At 43.1% G+C, this 19,390-nt stretch overlaps 1 protein-coding gene across 1 annotated transcript in view; it reads left to right on the top strand.

Moving 5' to 3' along the window:
* The window catches only part of GABBR2 (gamma-aminobutyric acid type B receptor subunit 2), a 248,965-nt gene that overhangs the window by 99,470 nt on the left and 130,105 nt on the right, over positions 1-19,390 (top strand). Inside the window, exons 5-7 of the mRNA XM_035124845.3 lie at positions 415-480; positions 1,762-1,962; positions 4,367-4,603. Of these exons, the coding sequence (XP_034980736.1) occupies positions 415-480; positions 1,762-1,962; positions 4,367-4,603 (504 nt within the window). The remainder of the gene's footprint in view (positions 1-414; positions 481-1,761; positions 1,963-4,366; positions 4,604-19,390) is intronic.

Genomic DNA, 19,390 nt, shown 5'->3' with positions numbered 1-19,390 from the left:
AATATAAGATTTAAGATGTTTTTCTTTTTTATGTTTTATTTTTGTCTTTTTCCTTTGTTTTTTTCTTGTTCTCAGTTTCTGTTTTGCTTTTTGTGATTTTGTATTTGGAAAATGAATAAAAATTATTTTAAAAAAAAGATTCGGCCGTTATCCTCACTTTTTTATTTTCAGGTGTCTCTTGAAGGCCATTTTATGGGAGCAGGCCTACGTAGCTGTTTAAACTTTCTTGATGAGCTAGTCATATCAGGCTTTTTACAGTGCCTTGTGTATTGCCATACACCGCCTTGTTAATGGTAAATGAGTTGGTGGCAATAAAAAATAATTAATTACTAATGAGTATATATCTCATACCTGTGATCTGTGAGAGGAAGAGAATGTAGTGATTTCACTAATACTTTTTATTGTATTCTGCAGGGAAATGATGTTCGAATTATCCTTGGCCAGTTCAATGAAGAAATGGCAGCAAAAGTATTCTGCTGTGTAAGTAAAGAAAAAGAGAGGGAGAAAAGGAGGGGATCTCTGCAGACTTGGTTTGGCCAATGCCTGGATGAGAGATAACTTGGGAACTCTATGTATGCCACCTTGACAATTGAAGGGAAAACAATAAATTTTCCCAGCTGGTGGACGAAAGGACATGCTGGTTTTTGGACAAGGCAGAAGACTTTGAGAGGGCCTTAACTAGAAATAAATGGGCAGGCCATTTTGCAGGAAGCTATGCAACTACACATGCCAGGTGCGAGGGTGGCAGCTCAGCATACAAGACTCAGCAGTGTATTTAATTCTTTATTCAGGTAAATGGCATACAGCTTGGCAATGCCTCCCAGCCGGACTTGTTCCCATTAAGCAGTTGGCAGGACTGAAGGCCTCTGTGCTCTCCTCCCCCCTGAGACTCCTCCTCAGCCAGAAGTTTCCCAAGCAGCCTTAAACTACGATGGTGGGGGGTTCTGCCGCAGGCATAGCCCTCTGTGTCCTCAGGGGCAAAGGGGGAGGGGAGCTTAGTACAGTAGGAACAGCAAGCTCCTGGGCTGCTTCTGCAGACACTGCTGCTTCCTCCTCTGCTTCCTCTGCAGAGTCTGCACTGCTTTCTGCACCTGGCTCTTCTTGTTTGCTAAAGCCTGTAGCTTCTTCAGCATCCAACCATCCCTCCCAACCCACTTCACCCTTGGACCTGTCCTCAGGGTCCCACCACCACTTCCCGGGCTCTGAGCCTCCCTCTTCTGAGGCTCCCCCAGGGGGTTCCCCAACTGGTGCCCCCAACCATTCCTTGTCACCCAGACAATCCGTATCACATGCTGTAGTAGGGGAGGGTATTCCAGAGCCCAACTACTAGCCATCTTTATCCATATGGCTCAGCTTGAGTGACTGAGAAGGAGCAGACTTTCAGTCTTGCTCTTTTTCTCACTTTGGAACCCCATTCCTTCTTGTTTGCATTTTGGCCACCAAGCCTATATATAGAAGCTCTTAATGCTTCTGCATATTAATTATGAAATTGGCATATTAATTATGAAATTGTTTGTATTATAGCAGTCCTCAGTTGATGGCATCTTCTTGTGTAACCAGTACAGATTCTAAGTTATGTATAAGTATATATTTAGGGTTTCCCTTGTTAAAATGTGTGTGTTCCTTTAGGTTCATTTCCCCCCAAGAAAGGTGTTTATTTTTAAGAAGTGGCTATCGTAGCTGAGATTATTTAAATCTCTACAAGGTTTTTTAAAATAAATGTTGTAACTCTTTCTCCCCTCTTTTATGTTTCCACTGTAGGCATTTAATGAAAAGATGTTTGGCCCTAAATATCAGTGGATCATTCCTGGGTGGTATCAGAGCCACTGGTGGGAAAAAGCTATTCCAAAGCTTAACTCATCTCACTGTATCTCCATGAACGTTCTTGGCGCCATGGAAGGGTACATTGGAGTGGATTTTGAACCTCTCAGTTCAAAACCGATCAAAACCATTTCAGGAAGGGTGAGTTTGATTTCCTTTTTACCATTTGTAGCATATAAAGGCATGCAAAAAACTTCTGTCATAGTAGGTTTTCAGCCCAGTCTTAAACCTTGAGATGGCAGCGCAAACCCCTGTCAAATATTAAAGATACCCAGCAGAAAAAAATACTCTAGCGTTATGCGTCACTTTAAAATACTGTTGCACACCACCCCAATCGCCGAGCGGCCAGGAGTTCCAGGCATTTACCCAGAGTTCTGTTTCCTCGGAACGAGGGACAGCTGAGACTGAGGTGTCATTAGGATATATGGTTTATTTACTATATATGCAGCTTGAGGGGGGTGGGGAGGCTCACAGCATTAACACTCCAAAAGTGTCTTGCTTCTCCCATAGCCACAGCTTTGGATTCCACCAGAAATCAGGCACGGCTCTGTCTCCCCCTGGATTCTGCCTGTTTCTAACTCATGGGTCAGCAAGCTTTTTCATCAGGGGGCCGGTCCACTGTCCCTCAGACCTTGTGTGGGGCTGGACTATATTTTGAAAAAAATAAATAAATAAACAAATTCCTATGCCCCACAAATAACCCAGAGATGCATTTCAAATAAAAACACACATTCTACTCATGTAAAAACACCAGGCAGGCCCCACAAATAACCCAGAGATGCATTTCAAATAAAAACACACATTCTACTCATGTAAAAACACCAGGCAGGCCCCACAAATAACCCAGAGATGCATTTCAAATAAAAACACACATTCTACTCATGTAAAAACACCAGGCAGGCCCCACAAATAACCCAGAGATGCATTTCAAATAAAAACACACATTCTACTCATGCAAAAACATGCTGATTCCCAGACCATCCGCGGGACAGATTTAGAAGGCGATTGGGCTGGATCCAGCCCCTGGGCCTTAGTTTGCCTACCCATGTTCTAACTCAGGCATCCCCAAACTTCGGCCCTCCAGATGTTTTGGACTACAATTCCCATCTTCCCCAACCACTGTTCCTGTTAGCTAGGGATCATGGGAGTTGTAGGCCAAAACATCTGGAGGGCCGCAGTTTGGGGATGCCTGTTCTAACTCCTCACACACCTCAACTCTCTCTCTTTTGTCTTTCCAACTACCAGGCAGTTGAGGGAGGGGGGCACTCATTTGCTTCTCTGGCACAGAACTACTTCCTTTGTTATCTTAACAACCCATACTTAGGATGTTACCTAAGTTGTGGCTGGTCTGCCCATTCCAGCAGTTGGAACCTTGTTGGATCCAGGAATTAGAAAAGACTCAGACCTTTGCACTTCAGATGGGCAGAGGGGAGGGGCAAGGCAAGGCAACTCAAATCAGGTGGAATTTCTGGGAAATGTTCTATCAGAGGCACTGCAAAGGTTGAAGCAATCTTTGTTCACCCTGCAGAGAGGGAGATGTGAGGGGAATCATGTTGACTCTTGTTTATAAAACCATGTACATATGCACCTTAATGGTGCATGGATATTATTAAATCGTTTTCTGTTAGTAAACACAAACAATTATTTTGAGCTCTGTTTAGCAAATGAAGTTCACCCTGGCAACAGTGCCCCAAACAACATGAGGAAGATCTTTCTTCTTTCACACTTAATGTAACGAGTTTAGAACTTGCAATGTTGTGCCATTTCTGGAGTTGGCGTGATTGGACCATTCAATCACTCCTGGTGGAGAGACCCTGCAAAATTGCCTGCCCATGGAGGAGGGGTGTCCATTGAGCACCTGCATGAGTTACTGCCATGGGTTTATCTCCTTCAAATCAAGAACTACCCCCACCACAGTAGCACACTGAGAAGCATGAGGTTGTTCCCTCCGTTACCCATTTACATTCTGAAAGTAAAGTGTTTTGGGTGCCAAAATAAAGCATGTGCCCCATTTTAATTCAGTGTGCCTTTGATATCATTAGTTTGGAGAAAACTGATTTAAGAATAATTGCTTGGAACCAGACTTAGTTTGAACTTCCTTCATTACTAACTTGTCCTATTGATTTCAGTGGGCCCAAGTGCAAGTAATTTAGTTTGGTAGGTCTAGGCAAATATTTTTTAATGCAAGTCTACATCCACACCATAAATTCAAAGCACATTGCTTCTTTGAAAGAATCCCAGGAACTAGTTTATTAAGAGTGCTGGGTATTTTATCCATGTGAGGGGCAAACTACAGTTCCCAGAATTGTTTCCGGGAAACCACATGCTTTAAATATGGTTTAAACCTATTGTGGGGATGTGACCTGAGTCACTAGTTGCCTTGATGGCACAATATTACATAATGAATGATAAAATTGTATTTTTCTGCCCTGAAATGCTTCTCATTATTTCTTGAGCTCCACAGGACTCTTCCATGGCTTTTAACATTTTGGGCACAGACTTTAACATGCTGATCAGTGAACCGGCCTTGTATTCTTTTACACAGACACCACAGCAGTATGAAGAGGAGTATGATCAAAGGCGAGGGAATGTTGAGCCAAGTAAGTTCCATGGCTTTGCTTATGATGGAATTTGGGTAATTGCCAAAACACTTCAGCAAGCAATGAAGATTCTCAATGCCACCAACAGAAGCCAAAAAATTGAGGACTTTAACTACACCAACAAAGAACTTGGAAAAATTTTCCTAGATGCAATGAATCAGACCAGCTTCTTCGGTGTAACGGTAAGCCTGCCTTCATTATTTCAGCTGTTGGTTATTAGAAATAGAAACGTCTGTTGTGAAAAGTACTTCAGAAAAGAATATTTTGAGTGCTGAATCAAAGTTTTGTTGCTTTGTGGGTGTTTATTCTGGCAAGGCCTTCTTATTCTGGCAAGGGCAAAAGATTTGGGGCATAATATTGAATATGATGCGTGGTTGAAATTATGGAATCAAACTTTAAGATTTACAGCATGTACTGCCTTGAAAGAAAATGTATATAAGATGATGTACAGATGGTATTTAACTCCAGTTAAATTAGCTAAAATGTATAGAATGAGTGATAAAAGTTGCTGGAAATGTAAAGAGAAAGATGGTGAATTTTATCATATGTGGTGGACATGCGAAAAAGTTAAAAGATTTTGGGAAAGTTTATATAACGAATTGAAAAAGATGTTTAGATATACCTTTCCAAAAAAACCAGAAGCATTTTTGTTAGGAATAATAGGAGGAGAGATTAGAAAAGAAGATCAAACACTGTTTATGTATGCAACAACCGCGGCTAGGACTTTGTTAGCCCAAAAATGGAAATTACAGGAATTACCTACAATTGTGGAGTGGCAGATAAAAATGATGGACTATGCTGAACTTGCTAGATTGACATGCAAGATTCGTGACCAGGGGGAGACAAGGTTTCAAAAGGACTGGAGTAAATATGTGGACTATATGGAGAAAAACTGTAGATCATTAAAAACTCTCGCAGGATTAAAATAAACCTTACGAATTGACCAATATGTTAAAAAAGGAACTGCAAAAAAGGGAATTAACAAGAAACCCGCATGAAGGGAGGGGGGGAAGTCATAGCTCGGCGGAGCAAGGTAAAAGATGTGAATATAAGATTTTGTATAAAAGATTGGTTTTGTTAATTTGTTGAATTTGGAAAATTGGAATAAAATGTATTTAAAAAAAAAAATATTCTGGCAAGGCCTTCAGGGTAATCTGCCCCCAGTCAAGATAATCAGGGTATTAGGGAGTAACTGGGTATGGGTTTTCTCCTAGGCTTTTGTAAAAGGTTAGGGAATAGATGGGCAGTGGGTTTTAACCCCACGTTGGGCAGAAGACTACTGCATTGCAGGGGGTTGGACTAGATGACCCCCATGGTCCTTTCCAACTCTACAATTCTGTGAGTCTATGATCAGAGCTAGAGGGTTACGCTTTGAAAAGGTGCATATAGAATTAGGGAGCCGTTTTCCCCAGTTGCAACTCAGGTGATTGCTTTTTCCAAGCTAATTGGCAGCAAGTATGTATTAGACCAGGGGTCTCCAAACTTACTGCACTTTGGGCTGGTGCCTGCAGTGCCGATCGCGCGGCAGGCTGGAGGGTGGGGGAGTGCGCGCACATGCTATTTCCGACGTACTTCCGGGTCGCAGGAGCACCAGAAATAGCTTGTGTGTATGCGCATGGGCCTCCTCCGACCCGGAAGTGTGCTGGAAATGACGCTTGCGCATGCACACAAGCTACATCCGGTGCTCCTGCGACCCGGAAGTGGGCAGCCATGCTACACCACGCCAGTAAGAGCGGACGGCGGGGGTCGCCGCCCCCCAGATAAATGAGGCCCGCAGACCGTAGTCTGGGGATGCCTGTGTTAGACTAACCTGGTTGTTGACCCTTAGAGCCATTCTGCACTGTGTATTTGTGGTGTACATCTAGGTTTATATAAAAAACCCATTAAAAACCCATAAACAAAATGTAATCAACGTTCGTCAGGGAGTCAGCTGAGAGTATACCAACAGGTGGTAAAACTGGACTTGGTTGTCTCCTAATTCCTCTCACCACCTCTCAGTGGTTGTCTTCTTCCTTATGCTTAGACATCATATCTCTTCTGAGGGGAACCTCAGTCCACACGTGTCTGTTGGCATTTCAGCACCTTGTACTTTTTAAGACAGCCTCTGGAACCATCTATGCGGGAAAGCCGTTGCTAGTTCCTGCTTCTGTCTTTATGGTTTGGCTATGGGGTTTGTTTAATTCATCGGTTTAATATAATCTCTTCCCGACTCACGGGGAGGAGATGTTGTGGGCTTCATGAGGCCTTCACATGGGGGGGGGGGGAATGGCTAGCATTCCCCCCAGCCCATTGGTCGGTTCCCTGCCGCGGCACGCCTGCGGTGCACCCAATCGGGGTGCGCCGGGAGGGCGTGGCTTATCGATAAAGGTGAGCCCGCGGCAGGAGATCGGCCTCTTTCTCCAACTTAGACAGCTCTGAAAGGGGATTGTACAAACTCATGGAGAATAAGGCTGTCTGCAGATGCTATTCATTATGTCTACACATGACCTCTGGTATCCCCCCCTCTAAATACAAGTTGCTGGGGATCACTAATACAGTTGCACCCATGCTCTGTTTGTAAGCTTCCCAGAAACATCTGATTGGCCACTGTGAACGTATAATGGTGGACCACATGAGCCTTTGGTCTGATCCATAAGAGCTCTTTTTGTATTACTACATGGGAACAGGGATCACTTGTATGTTTTTTATTTATCCATTTACCGATTTCTATTTATGAACCACTTCCTGTAAACTGACTAGGAAGCCATTTAACAGTAAAAGCAGTTACAGCAATTACATATATGAAATATTATATATGAATTAGGAAAAGGTAAAAGACCCCTGGACAGTTAAGTCCAGTCAAATTTGACTGCTCATCTCTGCTTTCAGGCTGAGGGAGCCGGCATTTGTCCACAGAAAGCTTTTATGGGTCATGCCAGCATGACTAAACTGCTTTTGGTGCATGGAAACACCATTTACTTTGCCACTGCAGCTGTACCTGTCTATCTACTTGCACTTTGATGTGCTTTCGAACTGCTAGGTTGGCAGGAGCTGGGACAGAGCAATGGGAACTCACCCTGCCGTGTGGATTTGAACTGCCAACCTTAAGATTGGCAAGCCCAAGAGGCTCAGTGGTTTAGACCAGTGGTCCTCAACCCCCGGGCCACGGACCGGTACCGGTCCATGGATCAATTGGTACCGGGCCGCCCAAGGAACATTTAAATACAATTAAATTAAAATTATTAAATCAAAACAATCTAAATAAAATATAAACAATCAACGCCCCCCCCCTCAGCGGGCCGCGGTAAAATTATCAAATGTTGACTGGTCCGCGGCGATAAAAAGGTTGGGGAGCACTGGTTTAGACCACAGCGCTACCAGAGTCCTATATATATGAATATCATATATAAGAACAGTTCCAAATCTAGTGCAGATGTAGGCTGGGATGAAAGCCTTCACTTAAAATGCCTGTCAAAAAAGTTGTTAATTGTGCCTTTAGAAGTGCTACCATATCTCACTGAGGCCAGGACCCTTGGTACCAGCAGAAATATTTATGGATTGGATCCAGGTGACTTCCATCTAATGTCTGGAAATACCCAGAGACCTGTGATGTGCTGAACTTCTCAGTATGTTAGAAGCCTCTGGGCATGCTCAGACAGGCTTAGCCACTCTTGAAACTAGAGCGCAGCAGCATTACATTATTTTCCCTGGCAAAACTTCTCAGTGTTTTTACTTATCCATAGTTGCTTTTGCAACAACTGCCAGCTTGAGCAATTAAGGAAGTGGGAAATCTGCTTTCAAGCTTTTAACAGGTGCTTAGGTATATTCCTTAATAAATCTAGGCTGTTGGACTTCATGGTAGAGTTTCTCTACATTTCTACACTTGTGTCGACTGCAAAACAGAAAAGAGAGGCATCAGGCAAAAAAAATGGTCTCTTTGGTGATCTTTTGGAAAGCTAACCAAAAGAAAAATTAAATAGTGAACAACCTTTATGATAGCTAATGAGCTTGACAAGCAGAAGGGATGTAAATATTTTATGGGCTTCCCAGTTCGGTTCCTTGTAAAGGTCGGTCAGGAAGTGCATCCGTTTTAAAGCATGCAAGAAGCCTTTTAAATAGCCACATTGATGTACACAATTCCCCAGAGGAATTCCCCCCCCCCCCGGCTTGGCTTTTTGTCAGAGAGAAAACAACAAGGTATCTATAGACCATGCCTTTGCTTAGGGATCAGTATTGTCATACAGCAGGCATACTCTGGGAGAAATGTGCCCATGCTTGAAATCCCTGAGAAAATTCATAAGACACTTGCCAAGAAGTTCAGAATAATCGCCATGCTTCCCCCCTCTCCTGTTCCAACTAGGATAAGAGGGTCTCTGCTGTGCTGGGAAAGATCTAGGAAGAACTAACTAGGAGGAGAGGGCAGCCAGCAGCAGGATGCGGTAGCAAGGCACAAAACCAGTCTTTCTCAAACTTAGCTCCCTGGCTGTTGTGGGATTCCTTCTCCGCTGATCTCTGACCACTGGTCCTGCTAGCTAGGGATGATGGGAGGTGTAGTCCAACAACAGCAGGGGACCCAAGTCTGAGAAACACTTCCAGAAGACAGAGAGCTCAGATACTGCAAAACCTGGGGAAACTCTTGAGGAAGTTGGACCCTACCATATTGAACCCTACCAATATAAAGTGCAATAGAGAGCTACTTACACATTATATCAAATCGGTGGTCACATTTAACATACCAAATGGGTGGTCACATTTAACATACAGGATGTTATTTTTGTTAGGAGCACGTGGGGAGCCAGATCAGGATCACAGGAAGGCGAATTAATCCTCTCTCCCCATGCCATGGATCAAATTAAAATTGCATCCTCACTAGCTGTTGTTTACTGCATGAAGGAGGTGGCCATTGGCACTAAGAGCAGCCCCTCTCCTCTGGTAAATAGCAGCTTTGGGATGCATAGGCGGCAGCTCCTGGGAATGAGGCACTCTGGGTGCTCCCTGATGTTTTTTTAAGGGCTGCATGTAAAACAGGATGTCGTGCAATGTCAGGATGTCACGTCGGGCCACCTCAATCGTCTGGAGAAGCTGGCGTCTCTGGCAGGGTGAATAGGCAGATATGCATTGGTAAGGGTGATGAGAATAATCACATTTTCCTCACTAGCTTGGAATGGAAAAGGGGCAGAGATCATCCCTTCAGTTTCTGTGCTGTGCTGAGAAGCACAGCTCAATTACATGAGGGATCCCTGTTCTTGGGGCCAGATCCTTGCATCAATTCATTATTTATTTCAAGAATTTGTATACTGCTTAATCACAGCAGTGCACAAGAGCCCCAATACAATAAGACTAAGACCAAGTTAAAACTGTGGTGCTGACTGGCACCTAGCAAGCGCCAATTCAAATCTCATGGAGACCAGGGTTGGCTGTTTTGCCCCATGGGGCAACAAAGTGATTCTGAGAGTCTGATGGCCAGGTGCCAAAGCATGCCTTCAAAATGTATTTTGCCATTCTGAGCTAATTCCTCTTCAACAAGGCCTATGGGAAGTTTATTTCTCTTGATTCTGATGGGTTTTGAAGTGGTGAGGGGTCCTAGGCTGATGATCCGGGCTAGTGGTCAGTATCATTGAGGTCAGTGGACTGAGGCTCAATACCATCTTCCTGTCAAAGTTGTCAATGACCAAAAATAAAACCTGGAGCCAGTGGCCAGTGGCGGCAACCCTACTGCTAGCAAAGTAATGCATTCAGGGGCAACCGTAGAGCAAAGGCTTATGATTTAAAACACCCATCACTGCTATCATGTCAAGGGATTTCTGCTGAAGCCAAATGGCTTCTTCCCTTCCGCAAAAAACTGTTAGCAATCTCATGTGCAGAGCAGCAGATTAATTCTTCAGCACGCTCAAATAAAGGACAGCATTTAAAATAAGAGCATCTGGCAAGTTTGCAGATTTTTTTTTTTTTGCAGTCTGTTTATGACAAGACCTTTTCTAACCCTAGAGTAATTTCATGATCTGTCCCTCAGCAGAGCAGCAATCCTTGCAGCTAAGTCATTTGCTAACCAAACATTTATCTGCACTTGGATGCTCAAGAACTGCCTGAGGTACAAGAACTATTAGTATATTCTGAAATGCTTTATAAATTCGGTATGCCTTATATGTGTGTTTTTGTTAATGAATGGAAAGCTAGTAGCCTTTAGGAAAGATTTTTTTTGTCGCAACCATAAAGGAATTCTAATCGCTGATTGCATTATAATACATTAACATAGCCTCTGAGAATCTTAGGCTGTGTTTAAGCCAGTGGAAGGTTTTATCTGTGGTACATATGGCATTAAAGTGGTTGAATAAGATACAGGGCTGTTGATATACCACATTCCTAACATATATACCTAAAAATGTGAAGGTGACAAGTGAATTGCAAACTTGTATTGGTCCAATTATTAAAGCCCTGGGATTGGCTACAACTCCCTGTTGAGTCTACATTCAGCAGTAAACCTGGGTCTGTTGCTGTGTAATTTATGAAACAGCCTGAGAGTTCTTGTTTCCCAACACTTCCTAGTGTCATAATAAATGGTGTCTGGTACATACATTATGGGTCTGCCTTAACTGCCAAGAAACAGCTGCAGAAAAATGTGGGCATGCAAGTTTCATTTAAATGAGTGTGCACTCCCCCCCTTTTTCTGAAAGCTGGATGCTAGGATATTTGCATACCAAACTGGGCCTTTGTTTGTTGTTGTTGTTGTTGTTTAGTCATTTAGTCATGTCCGACTCTTCGTGACCCCATGGACCATAGCACGCCAGGCACTCCTATCTTCCACTGCCTCCCGCAGTTTGGTCAGACTCATATTAGTAGCTTCAAGAACACTGTCCAACCATCTCATCCTCTGTTGTCCCCTTCTCCTAGTGCCCTCAATCTTTCCCAGAATCAGGATCTTTTCCAGGGAGTCTTCTCTTCTCATGAGGTGGCCTTTACTCTTAGGTTATTTGGTGAGGTGCATAGCACTGACTTCCCTGCCTTCATAATTTGGTAGATGTTTTCTGGTGTTGCAGATTATTCTTATCACATGAATTAGCACTCACATCTACATATTTTAGCATATAGCATATTGTGTAGCATTCCAAGTTTGCTGTGTACATTACCTATAGAATTCTTGTGCCAACCTTGTAAGACAGGTCATTATTATTTATCTCTATATTGCTGGTTGAGGCTGAGGCAACAGTGTCTTTCCTAAAACCATCTAATAAGGATGTGGCTATGACATGACTTGGAGACTCATCTCCTTTAGCCACTACACTACAGCAATTTTGGTTTCTTTTGTAGGAGCGTAATATGGCTAGCTGACCTTTATATAAATGCACAATAACACAGCCATCCTATACTCATTTACTAAGTGGCAGTGGTTTGTTTGTGGGAAAAGGATGCCGGTACTCTGAGTAGTTGCCCGGAGTACAAAATTTCCTTGGGGCCAGGAAAAACAATTACATACAAAACAATTGCATGTTTTACTGGAACTTCATTAAGATCTTGGTATATAGTTATTACATGATGCATGATAATTAAATGACTAGCTGCAACACCATACCTCTTTCTGTACTCTCAATACAGTACCTTGACTGTGCATGTCTTTTTTCACCACAGGGTCATACCGTTCAAGAGAGCCTGGTTTTGGAAAGGAGGCAGCAAAGCTCCAGGATCCTGTTAGAGCCTCACACCTCCTTCACCAAGCCCAGGAAGCATTTACCCACTTTAAGAAAGATGGTGTGATGCTCTGAGAGGATCCAAGAGCCCTCCTGCCTCCTTCCCCCGCAAAAGGTGGCAGTACTGCTTATGGCTAGGGGGAAAAAGCACTGCTAAGCAGGAAGTATAATTGTTTTCAGGGCATTTTACTTCTGCTTACATATGGGTAAAGGTAAAGTGACCAACTCTTTGGTTGTGGCGCTCATCTCGCGTTATTGGCCAAGGGAGCCGGCGTACAGCTTCCAGGTCATGTGGCCAGCATGTGGCAAACCGGAGCAGCACACGGAAACACCGTTTACCTTCCCGCTGTAGCGGTACCTATTTATTTACTTGCGCTTTGACGTGCTTTCGAACTGCTAGGTTGGCAGGAGCTAGGACCAAGCAATGGGAGCTCACCCCGTTGCAGGGATCCGAACCGCCAACCTTCTGATCAGCAAGCCCTACTAGGCTCTGTCGTTTAACCCACAGCGCCACCTGCGTCCCCAGGTGTGTAAATAATGCACCTGTGTAAATAATGCCAGACCATTATTCCAGTTAACCTCAAATTTCCCCAGTTCTAATATATCTTCAGAACCAGGGCTAAAAGAGGGCACCTTGGGCAATGCCGCCCTGCTGGGGCCCTCCTTGCAAATGCCACAGGTAGTGGCAGGGTAGGTGGGAAGTTGCCATGGGGATCGATGGCAGCAGATGGCCAGGTATTCCAAAGCAAAGTACAGGGAGAGGCAGCAACTGTCTGCCACCACCGTGCTTTTTTGCAAGTTGTAAAACTCTATACGTCTGTTCTTGGGCTTCTACAATTTCTCCAGAATGGTCATTGTGCATTTACTGCTGCTGCGGAGAATCGAAACAACAAAACACAGTGTTGTGCTTATTTGTCACTCTGCCTTATTTGTCCAGGGTGATCATTTGTGGTGATTTTTTTCAGACTAAAAATGCAGTATCGGCTTGTCCACTTACGGAGGCTTCTCTCTAAAGTGGTGCTTGAATTAGTAATTTCCTCCTTGCCCCTTCCTTTGAAAGCAGTTCCTGCTTCTTAGCTACTGAGGCTGCATACGCTTCATACATTTAAAGCACATTTTAAGCTTCCACCCCTCAACCAAAGGATCCAGAGAACCATAGGGTGGTTGTTGTTGTTTACAGTTGCTGGGATTTGCAACTTTCCAAGGGGTAAACTACAGTGCCTGAGATTATTTGAGAGAGGGAACATGCTTTAAATGTATGTGCGTACACAGCCATGGTTTCTTCCTATTCACTATCAATTTACATGGTATTCCTGAATCAGCCCCAGTAGGTTTCTATGGCTTGGGGTGGGGTAGTCTGAACAATCACCCACGCTCTCTCCCACCCCCCTTCATGGTAGTAATCAATTAAGAAATCATAAAAAAATGAAACAAAATAATTAATTGGTAGTAGTTCCTTCTGCAAAGAGGAAAGCAGTAATTAAAACTCCCCTACCAAAGAAAACAGGAGCTCTCTCTAATTAAAGTGTTGATTCATGAACGCCACTGTCACAAGAGCGAACAGGAAGAAACTAATTAGGGTCAGTAGCTGAACAACAGAAGCGGCTTTCGAAGAAAGGAGCGTCAGAGGAAACTATATATTAAAGTTGGGAGTGATAAGTGGGATCTTTGTTGATTAATAATAATAATAATATATTATTATTATTTGTACCCCGCCCATCTGGCTGGGTTTCCCCATCCACTCTGGGCGGCTTCCAACAAAGATTAAAAATACATTAAAATGTCACACATTAAAAACGTCCCTAAACAGGGCTGCCTTCAGATGTCAAAGCATATATCACAAGCCAATCGTAGCCCCATGGTGCTGATGACCAGGTGGGTGTTGAAATGGTGCACAGTCACCTCGCTGCTGGCCTCGCATCGGTGGAGGGGTGCCCCTGTGGGGGGCGGTCTTCACTGTGACAGAGGCCCTTCTCCACCAAATCTGGTGCTAAACAGCTGCCAGTACTTCCCTTGCTGATGGTAGACTGTGGAAAGCTTTGAAATGTGGGTATTTCGGGGTTGGGGGGGGGGCAGATGCCAGTGGCTTTGGATCCAGAGTCCCGTGGCCTGATTCTTTTATATATATAATTTTCATTAAATTTTCTGTTTTGCAGTTTAAAATACTCATTTTACATCCTTAAAATATCAACGACTTCCCTTCTTCTCTTCCCATGGTTCATTTTATGTATCATAAATCCCTGCATATTTTACAAAAACTATACCATTCAGTATTCCATTATTGCATCCACCAAAACTTATTTACACTGTTGAATTTATCTTAATGCTGCCAATGTTTTCAGCTGTACACAATTATTTCCCATATATTCAACAAACGTTGTCCAATCTTCTTTAAACGTATGTTCTTCTTGTTCTCTTATTCTATATGTTAAGTCTGCAAGTTGTGCGTATTCTGTCAACTTAAGTTGCCATTCTTCTTTGGTTGGGACCTTGCTCGTTTTCCATTTTGGGGCCAGCAAAACATGGGCCAGCAGTAGTAGCATACATAAATCAGCTTTTTTGACACCTGGGAATTTCAGTCTGAATTATCCCCAACAGAAAGGACTCTGGTTTTGGGGGGGGGGGAAGTACTTTCAAACATTTTCCCCCAATTCATTGTGGATCATTTCCCAATACTCTCTTACCCTTTTACAAGTCTACCACATATGAACGACCATTCCCTCCATCTCTTTGCATCTCCAGCACTTATCTGATTCAGACTTATACATCTTAGCAAGCCTACTTGGAGTTTAATACCATCTGTGGATCATTTTCAGGTGGCCTGGTTCTTGGATCCCTTATCTAACTGGTGTGGTTTAAACTGGGTGGAAGGGAACCAGCCTTCCATACTGGTTGATGCAACAGCTGCTCAACCATTCCATGCCTCCCTGGCATTCCATAATGGTTGCTTATATCAGATGTTGTCTATGAGGATGGGTACCACCAGATTTTTGTGGGAAGGTCATAAAAAAAAATGCAGCATAGAACCGCCATTTTATTACCACCCAGCTGATTCCAGAAAAAGCAAAGTGCTAAATAGTTCTAGTGTGAAATCATCCTTCGTGTGTGAAGTGGAAACTGGGCCACCGGTATATTATAATATGGCCGCAGTCCCAAGTTCTTCGTTCATGCCTAGTTCTGCCCAAGGGCACCTTTTGCTGGGGATTTCTGCAGCAAGGGGAGTTTATTGTGAAAGCGCTCTTTTTCAATGTAAAAATGATAGCAACTGACAGCTTTTCACTAAAATAAAATCAAATGTTTGGATGCCTGCTCCAAAATGAGTCCAGATGCAATCTTCTGCACCTTTTCTAACACTGATACTTAAACCTCCTAACTTTGTGCCAGAGAACTATAAATGATATGCTTTGTGGTGATTGTTTTAAATATTGGTCAAAAAAAATATATTAACCCCCCCCCCAATATTTTAAATTGGTTTTGAAAGCATTTAAAAATAATATTTGTCTAAACTTTGTGAATGTGTGAAATGTTTCCTAAGTGGAACTCTTAGAAGAGAGTATGGAATCTTTTAAATTCTAGCAAAAAGCAAGTGAATTACAGTGGAACCTTGGTTGTCGAACGTAATCCGTTCTAGAAGACTGTTCGACTTCCGAAACGTTCAACAACTGAGGCACAATTGCCGGTCAGCAAAATCCATTGAAAAAAATGGAGAAATGTGCCTTGGAAGCCGTTCGACTTCTGAGGTGCGTTATAAAACGGAAGCATTCACTTCCGGGTTGTCGGTGTTCGAAAGCCAAATCGTTCGACTTCTGAAGTCTTCAAAGACTGAGGTTCAACTGTACTGTTTAGCAGGGCTATTCCATACACAAGAAGCTAATGTAAAATTAAGTTAAGCTGGGGTAAAAGTACACCAGATCCAGACTCTGTTCTGAAAAACTTGCCTCTAGATAGTGTTTGAGTTACACCAACTGTCTCCCCACCCCTGGGGTGTGTGTGTCATGTGACCAAGATGAATGAGCTTAAGATACAGTCTAAATCCCTCCTCTCTAATTCATGCCTTATTTCAGGGCTTATGTCAGTTTAAGATCCACTTGCACTGGTTCAACCAACTGCATACCAGCCGAGCCAGAATTTGGGGGGGGGGAGCAGTGGAGGATGGAGAATTATGTCCCATAGCCTTTCTGTGCCCTGAGCAGGAACCTCCTACTCAGCCATAGAGCTCCTGAATCCTAGCCCCACTCATTCTGGTGGAATTTACTACAAGATTTCTCCCAAATCATTAAATAACATTTCATCATCTGAATTGCAGATTTCCATGTAGAGTATTTCAACCTAGATTTTCCATGCAGAGTATTGTTATTCTATTTGGTACCCCCAAATCAAGATCAACCACTCAAGGCCCCATTACCTTGAGACACTGACTTTCTCGCAGCTGCGTAGGGCGTTTGTTGAACTAAGGTTCCAACAGATGCCCTCAGCGTATTTAGAGGGGAGATACCTGGGAATTCCCCATATGGAAAGCAGGTGGATTTATGGATGCAGTCAGGTTGAGGATGTCATGCATTGCCTGCTACTTCACCCCTTATATTCAATGCCCAGATAAATTTATCACCTGTACTTGACTGTCTCTCAACTGATAAAGATCTTCAGATTACACACCTGGTAGCCAAATTTGCTCTGCCAGCTAAGAAACTCCATTCTGGATATGTTAATCACCTCAAATTTATTTTGAAAATTATGCTGTAAACTTTTTATGCTGTAAACTTTTTATAGACTAGAGTATGTTTTGCAATTTCAGAGGAAAGCCTTGCCATGCCCTCTACTGTACATTGTAAAGGCTTTTGGCTATGAAAAATAGATTGATTGATTGGCTGGTTGGTTGGTTGATTGATTCCCACGTAGGGTATTCCATTGGAATTGTACGAGCAGAAACGTGATCGTATAACATGAAATGATTCACACAATGCATTGTCCTTGAAGGAAGGTGCCATTATATATATATATATATATATATATATATATATATATATATATATATATATACACACACACACACACACACACACACACACACACACACACACACACACACACGGAATGTCTTGACAAGCTCTATGTGAGGACTGGGAGGAAAAGTGATGGAAGGTGAAGAAGGGGCAAAAAGCTACCTGGAGCAGTGATCAGTTTGACACACTGCAAAATTCTAATGTAACTGGAATAGCTACCAGTTTGAACTTAGCTTTCACATTTGTCTCTCGAAGGTGTAATTTGAAGGAGCTATAGGATGAAAATCTTTGGGCACATGGAAGTTTGAAGTTCTCACTGCATCCTCTTGTGCTCCTGACAGAGCAAGCTGCTTTTCTGTCTTAAATGTTACCATGTAGAGCAGCACCAGCAGAGCCCCCCCCCCTCTTTCTCTTCTTCAGTTTGGGGATTGTGGGCAGAGGCAACATTCACTGCAGTATTATTGCACAGAAATTGTGAAGCTGAACCATGTGATAGAATTTGGGGTTTTGTTTTGTTTTGTCAGCTCAACACTGGAGACTGCGGGGGTGTTTGTAGGTACTTAATTTGACACAGTTTTGCCTGCCTCTAGGGAAATGAAGGTGGAGAGCGACTTCTGGGTCCTTGCCATCACTGTGCCTTGCAGAGTTCCCAGCCACCCTTTTAAGCGGGCGGTGTGTGTGTGTGTGTGACTTTTAAAAAGGGAGGAAGGGGCAAGGAAGCCAAAGTCCATTGCAAATGACTGTGGACTCGGGTCACTTCCTGCTAACAACTCCCCCCCCCCTTGAGACTGTGGTTTGGGGTGGAGGTGTGGAGTCATCTTGTGTTTTTCACACCTTGTGCATTTAAAATCCACCTACCAACTTCCCAAGATTTAAGAACAAAGATCCACAATGCACAAAAAGACGTTCTTACTGAGAGAGATGTTGGGAAAGCATTAGAAAGGGTTGTGGGTTAAAATAATTACTGGAGATATAGACATTTCGGAAATGAGACACTTTCTTACTGCATTTGTTTTCTCCACCACCACCCCTTCCCTCCTTCCCTGTTTCTACCTCTTGTTTAGACTTGACAGTCTGTCAAGATGCAAGTGATGGATTTTATTAGCACCGTCCTAGTTGTCAAATGCAAATATTTAGTCTGAGATGTAGAAACATGACATGTTAATTTTTAGATTATTCTCAGAGAAGATAACAAAGGAGAGAAAACTCATGTGAACCTTGCTTGAGAGAAGGGAGGAGGACACATTTGCAGTCATCAGCTCTTCAGAGCACTTTTGAGAGATTTTGCTAATGAAGCCTTTTTCTATGTGGTGATATTTTAGTCGTATGTTGAATCATGGGCTTGAGCAATACACATATTATGCAGTGTCTTTTCATATATATAGTTAATAATTACAGCCCATTTTTGCACAGCAATATTTTGATCTGCAATTCTGAACTTTTATTTTATCATATTTTTGCAGACCATGTTTCACATTGTTATTGCCAATAAAATAGCAGAGCTTAGTGGGAACATCCTACTAAGGACATTAATTTCTACAAATTAAACCCTTGCAATGGAGGGAGGGATTTGGTGGCAGGGTAGGTTCTCTAGGTGCTGGATACTATCGGTGTGGTGAGTGCATATATTTTAATGGGCCTAAGTATCAATGAAGGTAGTCCCAAAAAGGCAGTTTTACTAGACAGGCCTATTCTTCAAATTTAAAGAACTTGCTCAATATGCCTGGAAAATGGTTTAAGGACACCTGTTAAAATAAATGAACTCAGCAGGTCTCCTTGTGGTTAGGGTCTTGGACTGGAAGCTGCCTTTGAGTATCCTGTAGAATTAGTGGGTTTTTAATGTAATCAACAACAATCTTTATTACGGTCCATAGACCCATCAATTCGTTACCAAGCGATACACAGCTGGGACACCCCGCCCTCAAACCACTCAGACATCTTACTCAAATTCGGAATAGGAAACATTAGTTCTTGTGACCACCGATAAAAACTTTGCCACTGCTAGTGTTCTGGCATTTGACCGGTCTTCCAATAGGAACCTGATATAGAAATCCTCTGATTTTCCTGGGAGCAAGGCTAGCAGGGGTGAAATCACTTCAGCCCTAGCTTGCTCAAACTTCCCACAGTGCAGCACAATGTGTTTTATAGAATCTACATCATGGGTGCACGAGCACAGTCTTTCCTGGTAGGGTACTCCTCTCATCCTGCCCTCCAGCACTGCAGAGGGGAATACATTCAGTCTTGCTTTTGTGAACAGCCTTCGGTAGTTTGGCACTGTCAAGTTTTGAATATAGGCTGCTGG

This window comes from Zootoca vivipara, chromosome 8 (assembly GCF_965207765.1).
Source record: "Zootoca vivipara chromosome 8, rZooViv2.hap1.1, whole genome shotgun sequence".
In the NCBI taxonomy this organism is placed as follows: Eukaryota; Metazoa; Chordata; class Lepidosauria; order Squamata; family Lacertidae; genus Zootoca; species Zootoca vivipara.
This window is presented reverse-complemented; position numbering and strand designations above follow the sequence as displayed.